The sequence below is a fragment of the Colletes latitarsis genome, chromosome 10, assembly GCF_051014445.1.
Source record: "Colletes latitarsis isolate SP2378_abdomen chromosome 10, iyColLati1, whole genome shotgun sequence".
In the NCBI taxonomy this organism is placed as follows: domain Eukaryota; kingdom Metazoa; phylum Arthropoda; class Insecta; order Hymenoptera; family Colletidae; genus Colletes; species Colletes latitarsis.
This window is the reverse complement of record NC_135143.1, coordinates 31,044,370-31,064,937: the sequence shown is the minus strand read 5'-3', so window position 1 is coordinate 31,064,937 and position 20,568 is coordinate 31,044,370. Positions and strand designations below refer to the sequence as shown.

At 46.5% G+C, this 20,568-nt stretch overlaps 1 protein-coding gene across 14 annotated transcripts in view; it reads left to right on the top strand.

The window, feature by feature from the left end:
• Nucleotides 1-20,568, top strand: part of LOC143346861 (uncharacterized) — a 33,052-nt gene that overhangs the window by 8,513 nt on the left and 3,971 nt on the right. Inside the window, exons 2-18 of one of the 14 annotated variants that reach the window (XM_076775414.1) lie at nt 1,600-1,794; nt 2,900-3,010; nt 4,162-4,251; nt 4,480-4,566; nt 5,371-5,469; nt 7,265-7,333; nt 8,139-8,234; nt 8,495-8,729; nt 9,683-9,754; nt 10,800-10,962; nt 11,905-12,014; nt 12,874-13,049; nt 13,556-13,772; nt 14,841-14,962; nt 15,121-15,297; nt 19,046-19,360; nt 19,896-20,153. In XM_076775414.1, coding sequence (XP_076631529.1) covers nt 1,600-1,794; nt 2,900-3,010; nt 4,162-4,251; nt 4,480-4,566; nt 5,371-5,469; nt 7,265-7,333; nt 8,139-8,234; nt 8,495-8,729; nt 9,683-9,754; nt 10,800-10,962; nt 11,905-12,014; nt 12,874-13,049; nt 13,556-13,772; nt 14,841-14,962; nt 15,121-15,297; nt 19,046-19,360; nt 19,896-20,153 — 2,592 coding nt within the window. Of the gene's footprint in view, nt 1-1,599; nt 1,795-2,899; nt 3,011-4,161; nt 4,252-4,479; nt 4,567-5,370; nt 5,470-7,264; nt 7,334-8,138; nt 8,235-8,491; nt 8,730-9,682; nt 9,755-10,799; nt 10,963-11,904; nt 12,015-12,873; nt 13,050-13,555; nt 13,773-14,840; nt 14,963-15,120; nt 15,298-19,042; nt 19,361-19,895; nt 20,154-20,568 lie in introns of all 14 variants that reach the window. The other 13 variants (XM_076775415.1, XM_076775417.1, XM_076775421.1 and 10 more) reach the window with 13 other exon arrangements.

Sequence of the window (20,568 nt, the reverse complement as noted above, 5' to 3'; positions counted from 1 at the left end):
TTATAATAACAGAGGTAACTAAAACTAATAAATAAAATAAAACATAAATAAAAAAGTAGAAGGATTAATGTTCCTTTCGATAAATCTGGGTTAAACTGGACGAGTTTCGATAGAGCCTGGCAATCGATCGTTATGCAATTATGTAGAGCAATAAATTCTGTGCTCCATGGAAGCTTTCGCGTTCGTAACACTCAATTTCGTATGATGTTTTTTGCAACGATGATTCAGAAATGCATTGTTATCTAATAGAGTAACGCAGGTCTGGGCAGCTGAGTTCACGGTAAACGCGATTCGGTCGTTAAGCGCGGCGATCGGTCGACGGCACGATACGTATCTATCCGTTCATTAATACCTTATTAACGCGTGGAAATGGAATGCACGACACTCACTCTCTTTCTCGACGAGTTGTGCTCATTGATTGCGATGCAGCACGCGCGCGCATTAGTCGAGGAAAGTGACCGATCGATTCCGAACGAAAGCATCCTTTAACCTAATCCGTGGACGAACGCGACCGGAATTACTAAACGATAACTATGCTTCGTAGAAAGGAATTTTTACAATCCCACAGCCATGACTCGGAGGAGTCAGCCATAAATGGGCTTCGCTCGACGATGAATCGATTCTATTGATGTTTCCCCTCCCTCCCCATTTTGACCTCGTTTTAACGGGTGATCGAGATCCGTAGATCCACTTTCGAAGCACACGCAGGTTGTTTTCGATTTACTTTAGAGACTATGCAATTACACCGGACGCTCCAGTGTCACCTTCGCGATATGCAAAATAGTAGGCCGCTCGTCAGCCTTCGTTTAACAAACGACCGCGAAAAAATTCGCTCCTCGATGGGAAATCCGCTTATCGTCGCGTACAAGAAGAACACGATTCGACAGCCGCGTTCGCCGATGAGAGAAAAACGCGCCGAAGGAGGTCGAATCCTTCGTTCCAGGCTCGACGTCGCCAGATCGCTGCTATTAGCGATTCTACCTTCGATCTTTCGCAACTTTCGAGAAGATGCTCCTCCCTCCGGATGCGTATCTCCGTCCTGGGCCGTGGAAATCCACGGGACGTCGTTAGGAAAATCGTTCGACCGTCACCGGTCTTTAATTTTACTTTAAATCAACTATCGCCACGCGTTCTTGCGGTCGTCGGAAGGACTTTGGTTCTTTCGTCGAAGGTAAAACCATTCGTTTCTTCGATTAGTCGTTAATCTCTTTTAAATCGTTTTTATTGGACGTGTTTACAGTCAATCGTTGAAATTTCATTCTCTTTTCTTTACGTTATTCTCTTCTTACACTTTATTCGTTAAATAAACAAGTTCTTGGTGTCAAGTTTCACAATCATGAGGCTACTCGTTATCCAGTCTCTCTTTTTCGTGACCAAAGTTAAAAACTATTTGGAATAAAATCGTGCGTCTGGGGGTTAAACATTGAAGATTGTAAAGTAAATGTTGCATTAAGAAAAAGAGAAAAATAGTAGGGTTTTGAGGGAGTAATAAAATCGTCTGAGAAGACAGTTGGGTATCTCGACCGATTTGCTAGGGAGGAATTGTTGAGGTGTGGCGAAGGTATAAAAAATACATGTTTTTAATTGTTTTTAACGCAGAGTGAGAGCCGCGAGGAGACGATCACAACGACGGCGTCCGTGGTCACCTCGTCGAGCGCGAAGGGTGGAACCAAGACGAAGAAGAAGAAGATCGAGGGCGTCGCCGGGAACGATGCCTCGCCGAACCTTACCCCGCGTACAAAGAAGACCAAGAAGAGCAAGAAAAGCGAGCTCGAGAAGGAGAACATTTCCGTGGTAAGTGAACGAGCGTCGAGGCGCGTTCGTTAATTTTCTACAGGGTAGAGATACGTGTCGCGAGCGACCAGGATACCCGGGATTTCTCGCGTTGTTTCGTGGGAGCGGATCAAAGAGAGACGAGGAAACACGGCAGCAGCAGATGTCGAGCGCCAAAGACGATCGAATCGAGATCGAGAACCCTACGAGAGACAGGAAACGCAGCGTGGGTATAAATACGGTGTGCATGAACCGTTATATCGTGTTAATTAGCACTCGGAGCATCCACCGCCATTACGAACGATCGTCGAACGACGAAAATCCGAAGCTCGTACGCGAATTCTTGTTTGCATGCAGCGTCGATTCCTCCGCGATAGTTTCCACGGGATTTTCACTTTAATTGACGCTCCAACAGAAACGAAACGAGATTTCTACCGACTTTTACGCGTTTTACCTGTAATCGTTTCGCGGGGAATCGACCGCGCGTACAAAAGAGTCGGAACTTTTGGGCATTCCGACGCGTCTGGGAATTTTTCTCGCGGAAAGTATCCTCCGGAACAACCTTTCCCTACGAGTCTTCCGGGTAATCCAACCCCCTCGATCCTCGTGCGCGAGAAAGTCTTTGAGTTTCTCTCCGTACAGGGTTAAAATAAAAATGTTTCTTCCTGGGCGTCATAGGCGTAGCCTACACCTTTACATCGGTGGATATCTGTTAAAAAAACTTGCATAATCGTCCATGAATATGATTTTCAAAGTAAAATGAATCTCCCGAAAAATAGTCAACGTTTCGATCGAATTTTAAATACTAAAATAATACAATTTTAACAAATTTTCAACAATTTCACCTCGAAGATCACGGTCATGGCTAATACCGTGGTTTTTGACGAAATATTTTCATGCACCCTGTGGTCAGGAATCGACGAGGAAGTCGTTGACTGGAACGAATCGGTACCGGAAGCCAGCGATCGTCGATGATCTCAGCAGAAACGGTTCGCGAAACGGTCGGAATGCCCGAAAGAAGAGCGCCAGCGTACCCCGGACGATCTTTTAACAACTTTTTAACAACCGTTGAACGCAACGTAATCGGTCGCATGTACAGTGTGCGCGTGTTTCTCTGTTTTGCTAGAACTCTAACTTGCGAGAGCCGAGCATGCACACCGGTTCCCGGCAAATGCATCCAGAAACGCACGATTTCTCGAACGAGGACGATCTGTCGAACGTGAACGTCAAGTCTCTGGTAAGTTCGAATCTCCGAAGAGGAGCGAATCGGTCCCGGGAACGAAGACGGCCGAGGTAGAACCAAGTATTTCTCGCGACGCCAAAGAAATTTCCACGCGAGACGCGCAAAGTGGCTGCAATTTTCGCTCGTACGGGAATCCAGGCGCAAATTGTCCATGATCGAATTCGATTCGCGTCGTTCTTCGTTAGGACGTCGCGACGTCGAAGCGGCTCGCGTGTCCCGTTTGCGTTCTCTCGCGCAACCGACCGAGGAATTCGAGTCGCGTGCGAGGAATTCGTTTGTATTTTATTTTCTCTTACGTTACTCGTTTAATCGTCGGGGCGAGAAAGCGCGAGATTCACACCGAAACGATCGCGATTTCCTCGACGATCGATAGAGATCGAACTTACGAGGGTACAACGAGAAACCGCTCGAATATCTTTCAAACCACCGTGTACATACTAAAACGCTCGTTTAATGTTCCTCCCTTGCCTCCAGAGTACGTATTCGCGATCGACCCTTCTATTAGAGACTGCATTTAGAGTACTCACTAACCCTCGTTACATTTTATTCGTAATTGCATGCGTAATCGATGTCTCTGTACCCATATTTATTTAGAAACAATCTCGTATTTCAATTCATAGTTTCTTAGAGACCAGAGTTACTTTAATTTATTGCATCTTATCTTGGAAGATGATCCAGAATCTAGATGATTCGTTTATGGATAAAAATGGGGCTTGTATAAATTGTACGTTTGGTCGTTGGTTGAATCGACTTCTAATTAGATTTAACCCCTTACCAATCGTGGCCGTTTTGTGTAACATAACTTACGTTACAATAAAGTCACCTACACATACTAGTATACGTATTTAAACAAAAAACGCTCGCTTACAACTCGTTTCCATTTTTGTTACATTACAATAACATATCCAAGTAAAATTTACTGGGTTAATAATTCCGAATACGAGAAAGTTTAAACGTTTGCTCGAACGAACTGCCAAACGTGCAACGTCGGATCGTTTATCCCGAATGGTCGCGATCGAGACTCACTCAGCTACGATCGTAGACGTTGACCACGTTCGACGAAAGAACGCAAGTAGAGTTTGTGACACCTTCGTACGTCCCATTCGCATGTGATTAGCTTTGTGCGTTGTATTTTGTGCATGCAGACACAGACATACGTATCGGAGGCGACTCGACACGAGCAGGATCGATCTATGAAGGAAAAGATTGCAACCGGCGTGTCGATCAAGCAGTTGGTAAGTAACGCAAACAAGAATTCAAAGATTCTTCGCTTACCACTCCGTCGTGCATCGACGTGTATCGCGTCGTACGATACGCTTAAGTTTTTTCTTTTACTGGATATAAACATTTTTCTTTTTATTTTTATTGGCGAGAGGCGCTCGATACGCCCCGGCTGACGAGACAAAACCGCTTCGATGGCTGTCGATACACTTTTGTCAGTTGTATTTTGTTGTCACTAACAGTGTCGTAGCTTTGGCGACATCTCGAGCATGAGCGACGGCGATCAGACGGCGTACGGGAAAACCAATCACACGATGGAGACCGAGGAGGTTTGTATATCACGTCATCATCGTTCGTATCGCGCTCCACGGTTTTCTCGATCGTTAGTTTCGTAGTCGCGCGATCGACTCGATGGATTAGCGTGGCTTTGCTCTTCCTCGAATGGTCTCGTTCGGTTCGTCCGCCTCGTAACGGAACGAACGAGCGCGAACCATGCGCGACGAGCGGTATCGCTAATTCGAAAAGATGATTCGGGATTTCGAGAAACGAGCAGTTAACGAGCACGAGAGCCGATAAAAACGGTCCATTTTTTTTTAGTTCGAGAGCAAGTCCGCTGAATAACAGACCCGAGAATCGTTTAGATTTTTATTAACGCCTGTAACCAGCGTCTCTCGGACGTTTCGATTTAAACAGTCGTTGAATCGATTCAATTCGTTCGGGACAGCCTCGAATGTAATTGGTGTTCGTTCGTAGCATATTGCTCAGCATCCGATGTGCCGTGTACGACAGGAATGACAGTCCTATTAACAGTTATTATTGCATGAGCTCCGGACTACGGAGGTTCCTTCGTTCGCTTCGCGTTAGGATTAACCGGACGACGGACAAATAATTTAATCCTGATTATCGTAACAGCATACTAATCGCGCGACGAGTACGAGCTTTGTGGCCTTCGCCCGGGGATTCGATCGTTGACGTTCTCGGGAGTGTGTATTCACGAGCGATTTTTGCCTCGAGTATCGCGGGAAATGTGTATCGACGGGAACGGGGAAGATTTCACAAAGCTCGCCACTCCGCGTAACTGTCCGCAACTTACCGCTAATCTGAGTTCCCGTTGACGCTCTCGACGATCATAGAAAGCAAGGTCGCTGGGTGATCTGCGATTATGCGAGAAGGGTTACTCCAAGTTCACCAAAGACGCGCTCGTCTTCACCGGGGTGTCGGTCAAGGCCCTCGTAAGTACCTTTCGTGAACCTGCTGGGTAACACATCGGAGACGGCTAGGAACCATTAGCGACAGATTCGCTGGACCACGATCCAGGCGACGTGCATCCGTCCAAACGCGACAATAACAGATCTAATGCAATGCAGCTGCACTTCGATAATCGAACGAAAGCCAATGTATCCAACAAGGCACGACCATCGACAAGTTTTTATCCTAATATAGACCCTTAAATATTTCAGTGTATGGAAAACATGGACTCGTACCAACTTCAAGAAACAATTTTTTCCCCTATTTATAATCATCACCGCTATAATATACGAATACGAGTGCCAGTGATTGTACATACCTAGAATAAAGTTCAGACGGTTTCTTTCTCGGTTCCGAGGCACTTTTTGCCCGAGATTCGACTCGATTTCGAAACGATAACAGCCAAGGCAAAGATTCGACGGCAAAGGATCGATTCTGACGCGAATCCCGAGCGTGCACGTGAGCGATTCGCTCGAGTACGCTCGTTCGAGAGGCGCGTTTTGCTCTTGAGTCGGTCGCCGTCACGCCATGAATGCTGTCTCTCCATTTAAGGGAGGGCCGGCTTTGATAATAACCTACTGCTCATTTGCCCCACTTTGTAGCCGGTGACGACCAAGAATCGAGGTCTTGCGAGTTTTTTCGCCGCGTATCCGTCGTTTATCGGTTATCCGGTTACGGATTTCGCGTCGTGTGACATAATTTCTCGGCCGCGGTGAATCGTCGGAGGAATCGGTTTCTCGTTCGAAGGGGTCAACGAACCTCTGAATTTCGATTCGCGATCGAGGAACGGTCGTCTCGAGGCACCCGTGACTCGCGAGGCGAAAAAAAGCGCCGGCTGGATCGCGCCCAAAACGAACGGGAGCGCGTTTCGAGCGAAAAGCTCGCCCGCGGGAAACAATATTCCAGCTGTCTCCGAATGTTCTCCCATCTCGTTCTAACTCCTTCGTCCTCTTTTCTTCTTCTCTCTCTGTGGGGCGATGCAGCGGTTGGCGAGATTCGTATCGGGACAATTGGCAAGTGTCGGTGTATCCTCGGCTGATGCCATTGCGTCGGCGCGATTTCTTTATTAACGACCCTTTCGTCGTCGCGAAATTCTTTCGAATTAACGCCCGGTGCCCGACGCGACCTATTTGGCTCGAGGCTCTCGAGTCGGGTCGCGAGGCCACAGTGGTTTTCAGATCATTGGAACTGCCGCCTCCTAAGAAAACAGAAAATTGATGTCCAAAAAAATTTACAAAATTTATTAGTCCATCGCATTGCACATTACTCAAGAGATACATTCCAAAAGTCAAAAGATACAGATACGTAGTGCCTCGAAATAAAAGTGCAAGTGAGCCTGAAGGATCTTCAAGGAGCGTAACGATAAAATCTGCCTGCAAACAATTAGTCCATTAATGTGGATATCGAATCGAGTCATTTTGAAAAACACTGGCGTGCAGAGAGCGGCGTATGGGATTGTAACGTTAGATAAGAAGTTAATTCGTTGGAAACTCGAACGAAACCAAGACGTTTCGCGGCCGGATCGAGTAATTTTCAGCTCGAGCGGCAGCTAGAAATTCGCGAAAGAGAAACGGGCGTCGATCCGAGGCGAATTTCGCAACTTGCCAACCGCTGGATCCTCCGACACACGAGAACGAAGGTGCAAAACGCTTCGGAATACATTCGCTCGCGACACTAACCCACAGCCCGTGCTGTTTCTTTCTTTTTTGTTTGGTGTGCCCTCCCTGGCCGTGCATGAAACATTAACCGAAAATTACGAAACCGACCTCCTCGGGACAGAGGGCTTCCTACTGTAGTTTGGCAAACTTAACGAGCGAGGGTAAGGACACGGATCGGCCGAGGTTCGAGGTAAGCCCCCCCCCTGGAAGAGATAACCACGATACGGTCGATTCCTAACCGAGCTTTCTATATCTGCTCAGCTTTATTCTACCTTGGTCGCTTTCGCCTTGCAACCTTTGCATCTGTTCGTTCCCGAAAACCGCTTCCATAATACGCTAATATACGATTGCATTCGATGTTTTCGTTTGGTATCGATACTAACACGCGAAAGCAAGTCGAGATTCATGGTCTCGATTCGTTCGAACCTACGCTATCGTTCATAAGTCACTCGCGAGGGACGATCCTCCGCCAAGAAAAAGAGAAGATTGAAATTTTGGGGGTGTGGGAAGACTATAGAGGGAAAAGTTGAATCGTACAATAGTATCTATTTTTCCGTGACTTGGCTTTTTTTGCAGATGTATATTGCTTTTTAATTGAATTACATATTTGTATGTCCCCAAAGTTTCAGAATTTTTCGAGAAACGTACTAGTGACCGTTTGGACAAATTTTCAGGCCACTCCGTTTACCTCTTCTGTTCTGTTTTTGGGAATCTTCGTGCACCCAATTCTCGCACGAGATAGCCTTTTGTTACCCCACCGACCCGCGACTCAACTCGGACGTCCGCGTCGACGTGTAGACGTTTAAGAAGAAACGCAATATTTATCTTGTTTACCCTCGATGCAAAGGGACACGCTTTTACGCTCACGCTGAACAAGCTTGAGGCTAGATCGAAACACCGCGAATCCTCCGCGTTTTTCTCCCCCCGACGACTAAAGTCTCCCCGGATTTTCTCGAGCTCTTCCCGCTTGACGCCTCCGCCGTTTGTGTTTACAGAAGTCGAGCTTCAATAAATTCGACGCTCTGAGCAAGAAGACGGTCCTCCACGTGCGCTCGATCGACGCGGGCAAAGTTCAACAGCAGCTGAACGCCGTAAGCGCTCCTCGAGATACTTAGAAATTGGCTAAAAACCCTTCAGCCGCGGAGAACCTGCAAACTGCCTCTCAGTTTCAAACTCAATTTTTTTAATTTTCAAGTATATTTGGAACCTGTTACGAAAGTGGCTCGTAAAATCGCTTCTTTTTATGATTCTCGTAAACATGGCTGAAGGAACGATTCCTCTTTCGAGTAAATTTAGTATAGTTGGACGATGGTGGAGAAGGGAAGAAAGGAATAATCGAATTTGACAGCAGGTGGCACAGAATGGCGATACGAATCCAAACTGCCGGAGTTGCGGCAAGGTCGTCTTCCAAATGGAACAGACAAAGGCCGAGGGTCTGGTCTGGCACAAGAATTGCTTCCGGTGCGTCCAGTGTAGCAAGCAGCTTAACGTCGACAATTACGAGAGCCACGAGAGCACGCTTTACTGTAAGCCACACTTCAAGGAGCTCTTCCAACCGAAACCGGTTGAAGAGTCCGACCAGCCTGGTAAGTCGATCACACGGTGCGCGGCTACGATCTCGCGGCGTACGTAGGCGGAACTCGCCTTAAAATAGCCAGCCTCCGGGTCTAATCTGCGAATCTTTCCGGTCGCTTTGATATCCGCCGCCCCGGGAGTACGCGATTCGAAACGCGGATCCGCCGTTTCCACCGAAACGCTCACTCCTTTTTATCCTTTTCCCTCGTTCCGGCTTTGAATCAGCCGCGCGAACGTAAACAACCGTCGCACGAGATCGCTCCTGCGCAAGTAAGGTCGGGAACGTGTCTTAATCCTCGCATTCCACCGGGACTTTAAACATTAACCAGCCTCCAAGACCACTTTCCTTTTTAACGCTGGATTTCGCGGACATTGCCTGTGCATACCTTCATCGAAACGTACTTTATAAGCCGAGCACAGTAGTTTGAGAAAAAAAAGAAATAAAAGTCGTCGTCTTTTGTCGCCTGGATCGACGATGGTGTGGAAGTTTCCAATTTTAATGATTTAAACAAAAATTATAAGAATTTCTATAGAAATCGATTTAAAAACTTTTGCCAAAAATGGAACACGACCTAATAAACGTGCGAAAAATTATTAAAATATACTTATTTGCTTTCATGTTTAAATTACAAAAAAAAATAGAGACAAGGCTTGGCTTAGATGCACATGCACCACAGTTCTGAATTAAATTAGTTCCAAAAAACGATGGATAGTTTCTCGAGTTTCTGGTCCAGCGTATGTAGTGGAAGGAAGAATCGAAGGACGGGGACCCTCGTCGAAGGAAATCCGATTGCCGTGTCGGACGAGCGGGTGAAATAAACGCTCGTATATTCCGCGTCGGACCCCTTTTGTTGTAGTCACTGAAATTACTGCCCCTCTGGCCGTCCCCCTCCCCTCTGTAATTACACGCGAATCAGCAGAGAGATCGTTAATGCGACAAAGAGACGTCTTCTGAACTCCGTAGTGCGACCTCGAAAGCCGGAGCTGATCATTAGGGAGAACGAGCCGAAAGAGCTGCCGCCCGATGTGGTCAGAGGTAAAGTCTGACAGAGTGTGAAAAATTTGGTAAAACCGTCGCTCGAGAGTGGCTTCTAACCGTTTTCTAACAGTTTGCAAACTACGCCTCTAATACCATTCACGCCCTTTTGATTTTTAACCTCGAAACTTGTTCGATTCGTTTCTTCGATTAATCGTACGAAGATTGCAACGTGTCGTGGTAGTCGTAGAGAATTCGTAACTGCATGAATTGCCATTAATACGCGGCTGTGACAGTTTCGCATCCGCAGTTTACCCAGTTGCAACAGAGATTACGCTTCGCCCCACGGTATTTGAAAGACAGAAAGACCGAGCAGGGGTTTCCTGTCTCTTAAATAGGAAGGCGAACTGCCGTTGGGCGTGGGAGTAGAGGGTCGTGCCTGGCACGGCTCGTGGTGGGGGAAGCGACCTTGAACGGCCAAGATTTTCCGCTCGAACCTAGGATGCATTCTGAAACCGCGGTGCTATTCGCAGATTGTTCGGTATTGATCGCTCCGAACGTCACCGTCCAATTTAAAACCGACGGGACCAGTTTGGACGATCGATCGGGGAGAAATCGTAGATGCGAGGAGGGTTATAATGCCAGCACGAGCACCAAAACTCGACAGGACCTTTGAAAAGCTCACGCAGGATCGCCTAAAATTCTACCGCTCCGTTTTCAAAGGGGACGAGCGTTTTTCATATTGTGTTTCTACGTGAACAAAAAAATCGTACATCAGCTTTTGAGGCGTCGTTGAAAGAGGGAGGCTTCTCCCTTCGAAACAAATTCTAAAACTAGTCGCGAAAAAAATTTGTCAAGAGTTAGAGAATTTTGGAAAGTAGAGATTCTGTTTTTTAAAACGAGCAAAGGTACATTTCGGTGGGAGGGAGGGGGCGTAGCGTGGAAAAAATAAAAATTAAGCCTGACTGGCCCCCGATTAACTTTGTCGAAGATCGACGAAAGTGGAATCTGGTCGCGTTGCCTGTCGTTGTGTGTGTTTGTTGCGCGTTTACGCAAAAAGTCGTGAATTCTATCCAACGAAAACGTTCTCCGATGTTCGTTGCAGCCTCCGACAAACCGGACCTGGGTCTCGCAGAACTGTCGAGCCTGAACGTCAAGTCCCGGTTCCAAGTATTCGAAAAGGCTGGCGCGGAGGCGAACGAGATCGAAAGGTCGCCGTCGCAGATCGCGGTGAAGAGGTCACCCAGCATCCTCAGCAAACTCGCCAAGTGAGTAATCGCGTTTCGGACGGTCTCGCGTCACCTGATCGCGATCGAATCGGTACTGGCCTCACTCTCTCCTCGATCTTTCGCGACCATGTACAGACACGTCGTTCGTCGGATCGAGGAGATGGTTCTCAGCCGTGACACAGATTCGTTTCCACGAATTGGACACAACGAGGACTCTGTGTTGGCTTTAGGCCGACGCTTTTCTCGGTAGCGTCGATCGCCGCGTCGCCGATCCTTTCTTTCGCCGTAAAAGGGCCAACAAGACAAGCGCTACAGTTTATCGCGACGACATTCGAGACGCAAAACGTAAATAATTTACTTGCAAATACTACATTAAGCTCTCGTTTCAGCTATTCTGAGAGTCTCGTAACGTTGTCTAATGATTCGTAAGTTAAACGTTTCTGCCCTTTCGAACTGAGGGAGGATCTTTTCAATAAATACAGTCGAATTTCACCTCTGTCGTTTATTTCAAGAATCATTACTGTACAGCAGTTACAAAACAGGGAAAGAGTTTTGTTTTTCGCGGAAGGTTCGAATCCATCGCTGAACGTAACATCGTAATAATACGTGCTTCTTATACCGTAAATCGCATTCCATCCCGGACAGCGAGGCAAACGAAACGCATTAAAGGCAGAAGATGGTGAAGTAACGCGATCAAATGCCGCCGACAGAAGTTGCCGTGTCACTCGAAAATGTGCAAGGCAAGGCTGGCTAATATAGAACAGTGGAGTGAAAAATGAACTCGCCGGAGCGGTAGAATCGTTGTAGCGATTGCGAGAGGACGCGCGACGCGGCGTTCGAACGCGATCAGCGGTTTTCTTTGCGCGACGTGTTTCGATCATAACGCGCGAAAGCATCGACGCGACCGCTGTGTGTTTCCCCGAGTTGCCCGTAGATATTCGTACGAATGTTTACGACTACTTTGCGCGTCTTTTTGTCCAGATTCCAGGCCAAAGGCATGGATATCGGAGTGGCGGACGAGTCGCTGAATGGAATCCCTTACGAGGAGTCGAGCGAGAGCGAGGAGGAGGAGGAAATCGAGGAGTCGGAGGGTGAGGAACAGAGAAACATTTAATTCAAATCGGAATCCGGCGCTGTTCGTGTTTCGAGTATTCTCCTCTTTCCCCCTTTGTATTCCTTTTGTTCGAACGACGGCTGGAGCACTTCCTTGAGAGAAGTAGCTCTTTTTGCGACCTCCTCCCACTCGATGGAACCGGGAGTATTGAAAAGTTTGACTGCCGGCGCAAAGGGAGTGTGGGATAAAACGTCCTCGTACAATTACTTTTCTTTTACCCGATGGAATAAAGATACGTTGAATACGGCTACGTTGCGCGCATGATAATTAACGCGAGCCAACCGGGGAATGTTTCGACTCTTCGAACGTTCCTATCGGGGTATTTAAATCCCTCCACGACTCTCTTCCTTTTGATAAAAATGCGCAACGATTCATTTTCTTTCCAAGACTTTCCTTATTTTTAAAATTATTGTTCGAGATAAAGAGAGGTCGTTAACAATATTCGGTTTTGGAGGTAAACATCTTACAGTTAAAGTTATTACGAGGCTTCATTTGATAAAACATGACTACGTGTGTCGAAAACGAATGTTGCAAAATCGATACGGTGCTTGCCTCGTAACAGCGTGGTCGTGGGTTCGAATCCCTGGTCGAAGAATCTTTTTTTTTCAATTTATTTTTTAATTATACTCTTCGATATGATATTCTATTTTAAACTGACCTTAAAATATATTTTTTTAAACGATAAAATCGCCTACTTTGAATATACCCTCCTCGTAAAATTGAAAGAAGCTTCTTTCTTTTCGTCTGTTACGTTTCGTTCGAGTAACGCCAACTTTTCTTCTCCTCGCGTTCTGTTGTTCGAGTCTAAGCCGTTCCTCCCCCGCGTTCTGTTGCAGAGGTGGACAGTGAGATCGTGAAGGCGAAACGCTCGACCCGCGAGCGTCCCATAAGCTTCACCAAAATGGACGACATAAAGAACCGCTGGGAGTCGACCAGCCAGCAGGGGAGACGCGAGGTGCAACGCGAGGCCAGGAAAGAGGAGATCGCCGGGATTCGTTCGCGGCTGTTCATGGTAACGTTCCTTCTCGGGCTCGTTGAACCGGCGCCGATTCGAGCGGACCGATGCGTCGCGCGGCACAGAACCCGAACACGCGCGCGCGAGAAGAAAAGACCACCGGTTCCGGTTAATTCGTAGAACGACTAAATCGCTCGCGAAGTAGTCCGGGGTAATGACATCGTGCCCATTAGACGTAGACGCGGAAAAAGTTTCCGCGGAAAGAAAATGTGGCGCACGTTCTCTCAAGAACGCGCGTTACGCGTGCACGGCGAAACGATTTGTGGAACGACGCGAATCGTGCCGCGCAACAATTTTCTTCTTAATATGAAGTAACATAGTTGCTCCCGGTGAGCATTATTAATACGTTTCGTACCGGATCTGCAACAGCTCAGGGTCGATTAAGCTTCACCAACGCTCGATATTCTCGATTCGAAGATCCTCGCGAGTAGAGAAGACAACGGATTTCGAAGGAACACGCGAGAAAGTGGTTTCCGCTCACCGGATATGGGTTTCTGTCGCAGGGCAAACAGGGTAAAATGAAGGAAATGTACCAGCAGGCGGTCGCCGGAAGCGAGCGCGTGACGAAGATCAACGCGGCCGAGGAGATCCAGCACTCAGCCACCCACGCTCGTTCCATCAAAGAACGATTCGAAAGGGGCGAGCCCATCGCCGCCTCCGACGACGAGACGGACGGTAAACCGAAACCGGAGAAGGCAGACGAGGAAGTGATCGCAGCAGGTGCGTTCGCCGGTCGTGTATATTTAGAAACCGTTAGATCTGATTAGCCGTGCGGATTCAACTCGAGACGAGATTATTCAGCGATCGTTGAATCTGCTACAATGTACGGGCTCGACAACCCCCCGTGGCAGCGCTCTCGACCGTGTCTTTTCTCTTTTCTCATTTTTTAACAATTTGCCCGCTGGACCAAACCCCTCGAATTAGCCATGAGATCGAAACTCTGGTCCTAGACTGTTGGAAACTGGCCACAATTTCTCATGCAACTTCCTTGGAATTCCAGGAGTCCTAGATTTCTTTTCTTTAGTACATGTATTATATTTAGTACATCAACATGTATCGTTGATTCTCGTTTTATTTTGGCCTCTAGAATCTCCCATTCAAATCTTTTCCAGAGGTGGCTGAACACCCTGTATATGGTTAGAAAGGAACTCGTAAAGTTTGGATTTTTCACAAGCTTAGAGCACGTAGTTAAAATAATCCCAAAATGGCGACACTTGGAAATTTGAAGTCGATGAGGCCTACCAGATCTTAAAACATCGTTTCAGCTAGTAAACAAAATAAGGTTCCCAAAAGAAAACACATTAAATAATATATTCTCTAACTCAATTTTACGAATCGATACAAATGATTTTGCATATCTTTTATATTTCCACTTAAAAGAAGATTTCGAATGTATCGTCAAAGAATAGAGACATTTCGAACAAAAATGTAAGCTTAGAACCAAAGTCCACGAAGAACCTTGAAGCGTAGAGACTGGACCAGCGTTTCCCATCCTCAGAAATTTCCAATTTGTCTAGCCATACAGGAAGAATGTATTCGAGTCACGATGGACATTGTAGCCGTGTTCTCTCGAGTGGTCGCGTTCGCTTCTCGAGACGCGCAACTTTGTGCCAAGTGTACGAAATTAACCGATCGCTGAGTGGGTGTTACGAAACGTATGTTGAAGATCCTGGAATAGAAATTGTAGCTTCTAAGAAATGGATTTGCATATAGCAGCGAACGTCAGACCATTCATACGCGTTTCTACTCTCGTTTGCGACTACTGATAACTAATTCGTCGGTTTGCAGGAATCAGCAGGAAATCTAGATCGCTGTTCTTGGAACTGGACGCCTCTGCGGCGAAGACCGGACGACCCGTGACCCCCGTGAACCCTAAGACGCCAGCGGAGACGCCGCGACGCGCGAGAGACGTAAGTTTCATCTTTGTTCGAACGTAGCCCGTAAGGAACGAGTCCGCAGAATTCGTACAGCCGGTTTTTATAAGCTCGATTTTTCGATTCTACGGTTCGTTGGCGAGGGTGTATTCGTAGAATCGAGTCGTTAATCGTTTGAAACCTGTACGAACAAGGCATTCATGGGACGCCAAGTCTCGGACGACGTGGTGCGCAGCTCGGACACCACCGAGGAGGTACAAGTCGAGACCTCGGACATATCGAACAAATTCAAATTCTTCGAGTCCTACAAGGAACCGCAAAAAGAACGGAAGAAGTTCCGTATTACCCCTCCGCGCGACGGTCAAGTCAAGGTTCGCACCCTTTTTCGTATGCCAGAGTGTCCTCGAGTGCATTCTAACGACTTTAACAACCCTCCAACTAACCGGTTTGCCGTGTGTCGTTCGTGTATTTGTCGATTTAATAACTTTGTTGCATGGGATCTTGACCCTTAATACTCATCCACAGATTTTAAAGGTTCGTGGACCTCGACGATATTAATTAAAGTATAATTACGGACGATGTTTGTATTTAAGTTTCGTTGCACGGATCGTTGCGTGACCCACATTAAATTGATCGACGCAATAGTTATTCAGCAAAGTACCTCCCACGATTTCCATCAGCGCTATTATAAGCTCGAACCACTCGTTGGAATTGAGAAGATTAAACCCGAGGCGGACTGATTATCGCCCCGAATCTCCCCGGCGATTGCCATCGTTGCGCCAAAGTAACTTTCGAGTGCTTCGTGAGTCATTCGATCGGTCGCGCGTAGACGATAATAAAGTAACCCGGACGTTTGATTCAAATTTTTGAGAAACAATTGGATTTCGATAGTGGGGGTACTGTGTGTTACTTCCAACATTGCCGACAGTGACGACGTCGCCACCTACCCAAATCTATAATTGTTTAGTACCAACAAATCGATAATTTTATTTTTTGTCGTAAGTTTACATCACAATAATTTTATTTTATTTTATTTTATAATAAAGATCTTTTTTGCGTTGTCTCACAGTGTTTGAAAATGCAAACTATTTTTATTATCTTCTAAATTAATTTAATTTTTATACAGTTACTCTCCCAAACTCGTATTCGTACACTATAATGTTATTTTTTTTCTCTGCAATATTAACAGACAAGTAACACCTAATTACAAAACCTATAGAGAGTAATAATAATAGAAACAGTATACGTAGCTTTTTCCCCGAGCGGTAACCTCTATCCTGTATTGCATGCAGTCCAATGATGCTGCACTTGGATGATCACCCAAGAATCGCTGTTTCCAACGAGGCACAACCGTCGACAAATTACTCCTTTTAATTAATTCAATATCAATGTCCGCAAAGGAACTTATATCTAAAAATCAACTCGACTCACAATAAACGTTTTCCCCCATTTATATTGAATCACCATTATAGCGTTCGAACGCAAGTGTTAATGTAGCTGTTTAAGAACCGATAATTGTTTTCAACCCCCGGTTCGTAATAATAAATTGTTTAAAGTGAACCCTGTTAAGTATCCCGTACGAAATGTTCGATTTTTATGGAGCCCGTAGCGAGTAGTTGGAGAGAAAAAAAATTCCAGCCGCTAATTAATAATCGATCCGATGAGGAGAGAGAGAGAGAGAAAAGTCGATGGTTCGGAAAGCTCGCAAAAGCTCGACGGTTGGCGAGGCGCACAGTGTCACTCGTTTCCACGGCTGTCCTTGAACCCCCTCGAGTGGTCAGCAGCCATACTTTTACCGTTAGTATTCCTACATCCTTCCATTGGTGAAGAGAGCAGGCCGGTCGGAGCGGAGCGGCGCGGCGCGGCTGAGCACACCACCGTGGCCCTCCCAGTAACTCACGAGGGGGAACAGTAAGAGCTGTGCGTCCTCCTCGTGTGAACGGCATAGCAACCGCCGACACGCCGCCAGTTCGGACTTCGCCGGGGCTACGGAACAAAAGCCTCCATCGCGACGACTACGCGAAATCGTTCGATTTCCTTCTGATTTTTCGCGATCGCGTTTCGCGCTGTGCAGTCTCGCGATCCAAGGCCAGCGGAGATCCTCAGACAAAAATGTGAGTAGAAGAATCGTTCGCGCGATAGGAACGCCGAGACGCGTGGAAACCGTTCGCGCGATGGTTCCGTGACTCTCGTCTTTCGTGCTCCGTTCCATTCCGTTTCTCTCTTTTTGCATTTTTGCCCGTTTGGAAACGTGCAACAAAAGTGTGCTCGCCGCCGAAGCATCCGTGCCATTTTCGAAACGCGTTTACTGCTTCCGGTGCTTCGATACCCATCGAATTTGAAGTTCCGGTATCGTCGAGGTTTCAATCGTCTGGAGAGGCGTGTAATCGAGCCAACGAAATTGCCAGCTTTCTCGAATCCGTCGACGGGTGTACGTCGATATCGTCGACGCGCGAATGCATATGCAGAGCGCGCTTTCCTTTCGACGAAAGCAATCGATCGGCTCTGCCGGCGAAAAACTTTCTTTTTTCTCTCTGCTTTCGGCGCGTGTCCCGTACTTTTACCCGTGGAAAGGGTCCCTCTCGGTTTGCGGGTAACTTTTTCCCAGCGCACGAACGATGGCGTGCGCTCGACGCCGATCGCGTTTCGTGACTCGACGCGCGCGTATCTCCCGTTTCGAAAGAGAGGAAAGAGACCGCGATGTCGTCGCTATTGTCCTCTTTGTCTCGAGCGCGTGTGAGAACGGGGCGAAAGGCGTATAATGGATCTTCCTCCCGGGGCAGGTTAGAAGCCTCTCTTTTCAAATAAAAAGTGGCGAAACGTCATTAATAAAGATTCTAAGCCGTCGACTCCGACTAATTAGCTTTCTCTCGAAGGCGAATCTATCAATCTCCGATCGTCTCGAGATGCGTGGGTTTGCGGTTTCCCTGGGCCCCTGAGACGGATTCCGTCGACGTTCTCGTCGCCAGGTAACGTCGTAAAACGCGTTCCAGGTAGAAATTCACCGGAGACGGTAGACGCGCATATAAAACCGCTCCGAGAGCTGACTCAGCCAGGCAAAGATTCGTGGAAAGGTCTATTCTTTCGATTTCCTGCCTCGTCTGGTCTTTCCATGCTTAAACTGCCCGCTCGAATCCTCCCCCACCACTATTCTCCGTAACTAATAATTACGTCAGTTAAGGATTCACGATTCCTGACTGGGGAAACAAATTAAACGAGAAACGATCGTTTTACGATTCTCTGGAAACTCTGTATATGCTCGCTCACTCTGCATGTATTTTTTCTTTTTAACCGACTACGTTGTACGAGATCATCAACCTTTAAACGACGGGTTTCCATTTCACACCTCGAGCTCCGAAATTCTAACGGGAAGCATTTTTCGGTCAATAGTCTGTTCTTCGGAGCAGCTGTACCGTTCGTAGGAATAATTGTGATTATCTTGATCTTAAAGAGGGTCAAGATTCTGTAAACAATTAAAATTACGCTTGTTTATTAATGTTTTAGAACACTTTTCATTGGAAAGATTTGTATTAACCATCGGACTAATATTGTATTATCTTGTAATGTCTTGTTTTTAATCGAGAGGGTCAAGAGTTTATGAACAGTTAAAATTACGCTTGTTTATTAATGTTTTAGAATAGTTTTAATCGAATAAAATTTGTATTAACAATTAAATTAGGGATTTGATAACAAAAATTATCATTTCTACCCAAGTTAGTGGACGTAAACTCTGTGCAGAGAATGTTGTGGGTTGATTGGTTATTATATGGTGTCTGCATTTAAGATTGTCCCTTGCGAATCTCCGCTAGGACGGATACGCCAATCATAAGCGTCTTGCGATTGTTATCCCCGCAAGGATCCGTCTTTTAAGGGTTACACGGTATTTTAACCCTCTATAGCCTCGCGTGACTCGCAAGTCCGCCATTATCCACGTTTCTAAACATTCACACAAGTGATTTGAACAAACGTCCAGGCTACGAACAGTTGGAAGTTTGTGTTTATTAAAATTTGTTTGGCTCGATCGTATAATTTGAAGCCAAATGCAATACGGATTATAGAGGGTTAATTTACGTCGTTATCGTTAATCGTTTGGTGATTGTCTGCGATTGGTTTCAGCAGATGGAGTCTCCGGAACGTGAAATCTACCGAGACCCTGACGTGGTCAGGGCCGACGACAGGGTGGACAAGTTCGTGCACAGCGACACCGCCAGGAAGATGCTGTCCATCTTCAGGCAAATGGAGAAAAACGCTACCAAGACGGAGCTGCCAAACGGTCCCAAGCCTCTGAAGCGTTTCACTCCGCCTCCAGAGGACAAATTCGCGAAACCAACAGCCTCGGACTCCGAGGAGGAGGAAGAAGAGGAAGGCGACGAGTCCGAAGGCGAGGACAGCAACGAGGAAAGGGATCCCAACTATGTGCGAGCTTCCGATAAGGTCAGTATACGTCGTACGACCACCATTGTTTTCGATTAATGGCTGCGTTTATTAACGTCGTGCCAAGGTTTATTTATTTATTTATCTAATGGAAGGATGACCCCTTGGGTTTATGACTGTAAAGAACGTGACAAGAAATCTCAGCACATCTTTAGTTTCATAAAAATTGTAAGCATGTGCTGGGGCAAATCAACATTGATTAATATGTAAATAGCCTGTTTAGAAGAGTGTATGGAATTTCAAAGGAACACCGTTGCTAAGTTTGCCAAGGCGGCTACTGTTACTATATAAAAATATAAAAGTTTCACGTAAATTATTCATTCTCATTATAAAAGGTCAGAAATTACGTAAATTATATTAAATTATATGTATGTTGTCAGAGAATTTGAGAGTAGATATGATGTCAAGATTTTGAATAATCTTGAGAAAGAAGGGTCATTTAGAGTAAATAAATAAATAATAATTGCGTGAAATGGAATTAGAGCGGTCGAGTAGGCCGAGAATGGAAAAGAGAATTGAATTTGGCGCGTTTCAGGTGGAGGATGAGTTCCTGAAGCAGGCGCAGAACGCTGCGCGCGCAAAGACCCTGTGCGCGAAATTCGAACACTGGGATGAGACGGACGGAAAGTCGGCGGCGGGCAACCAGAACATAGCGGAGATGGAGATCGCTCAGAATACCGGCGACCAGCTCAGCATAGAGTCGGCGAGCAGTCTCAGAGCTCGCTTCGAGTCCCTCGGCTCGCAACCGACCGAATCTCCCCGCACACCGAAGGTCAAGGTCAATCGATTCGTGGTGAGTACCCTTTCATAGAGACTTCGTCCATCTCCATTCATCCTCCGACGCAAATCTACGATCAAACTCCGACCGGAGCTCGTACACTTTTCCTTTCGTTTACGTTTAGTTCGTCGTTGTGAGTCGTCGAGAGAGGATCGATCCGCTCGAGGCTCGTTTCGATCGGGATTCAAGATGATTTGTGTATTGAATCTAAACAGAACGAGAGGACGATTCTCTTTCGACTCGAATATCTTTTTTGCGTGTTCCCAACTTAGCTCGATCAGCACTGTATACATTTAAAGATTCTCTCTTTGTTGCGCATTGTTCGTCGTATTTAGTTGCGAAGCGTCGCTCATTTTTCGCATGGTGTGTTGTGTAATCGATGTCGTTACTTTTTTTCTTTTTTTGCCGCTTCCAAGTTTCTAAATGTTGT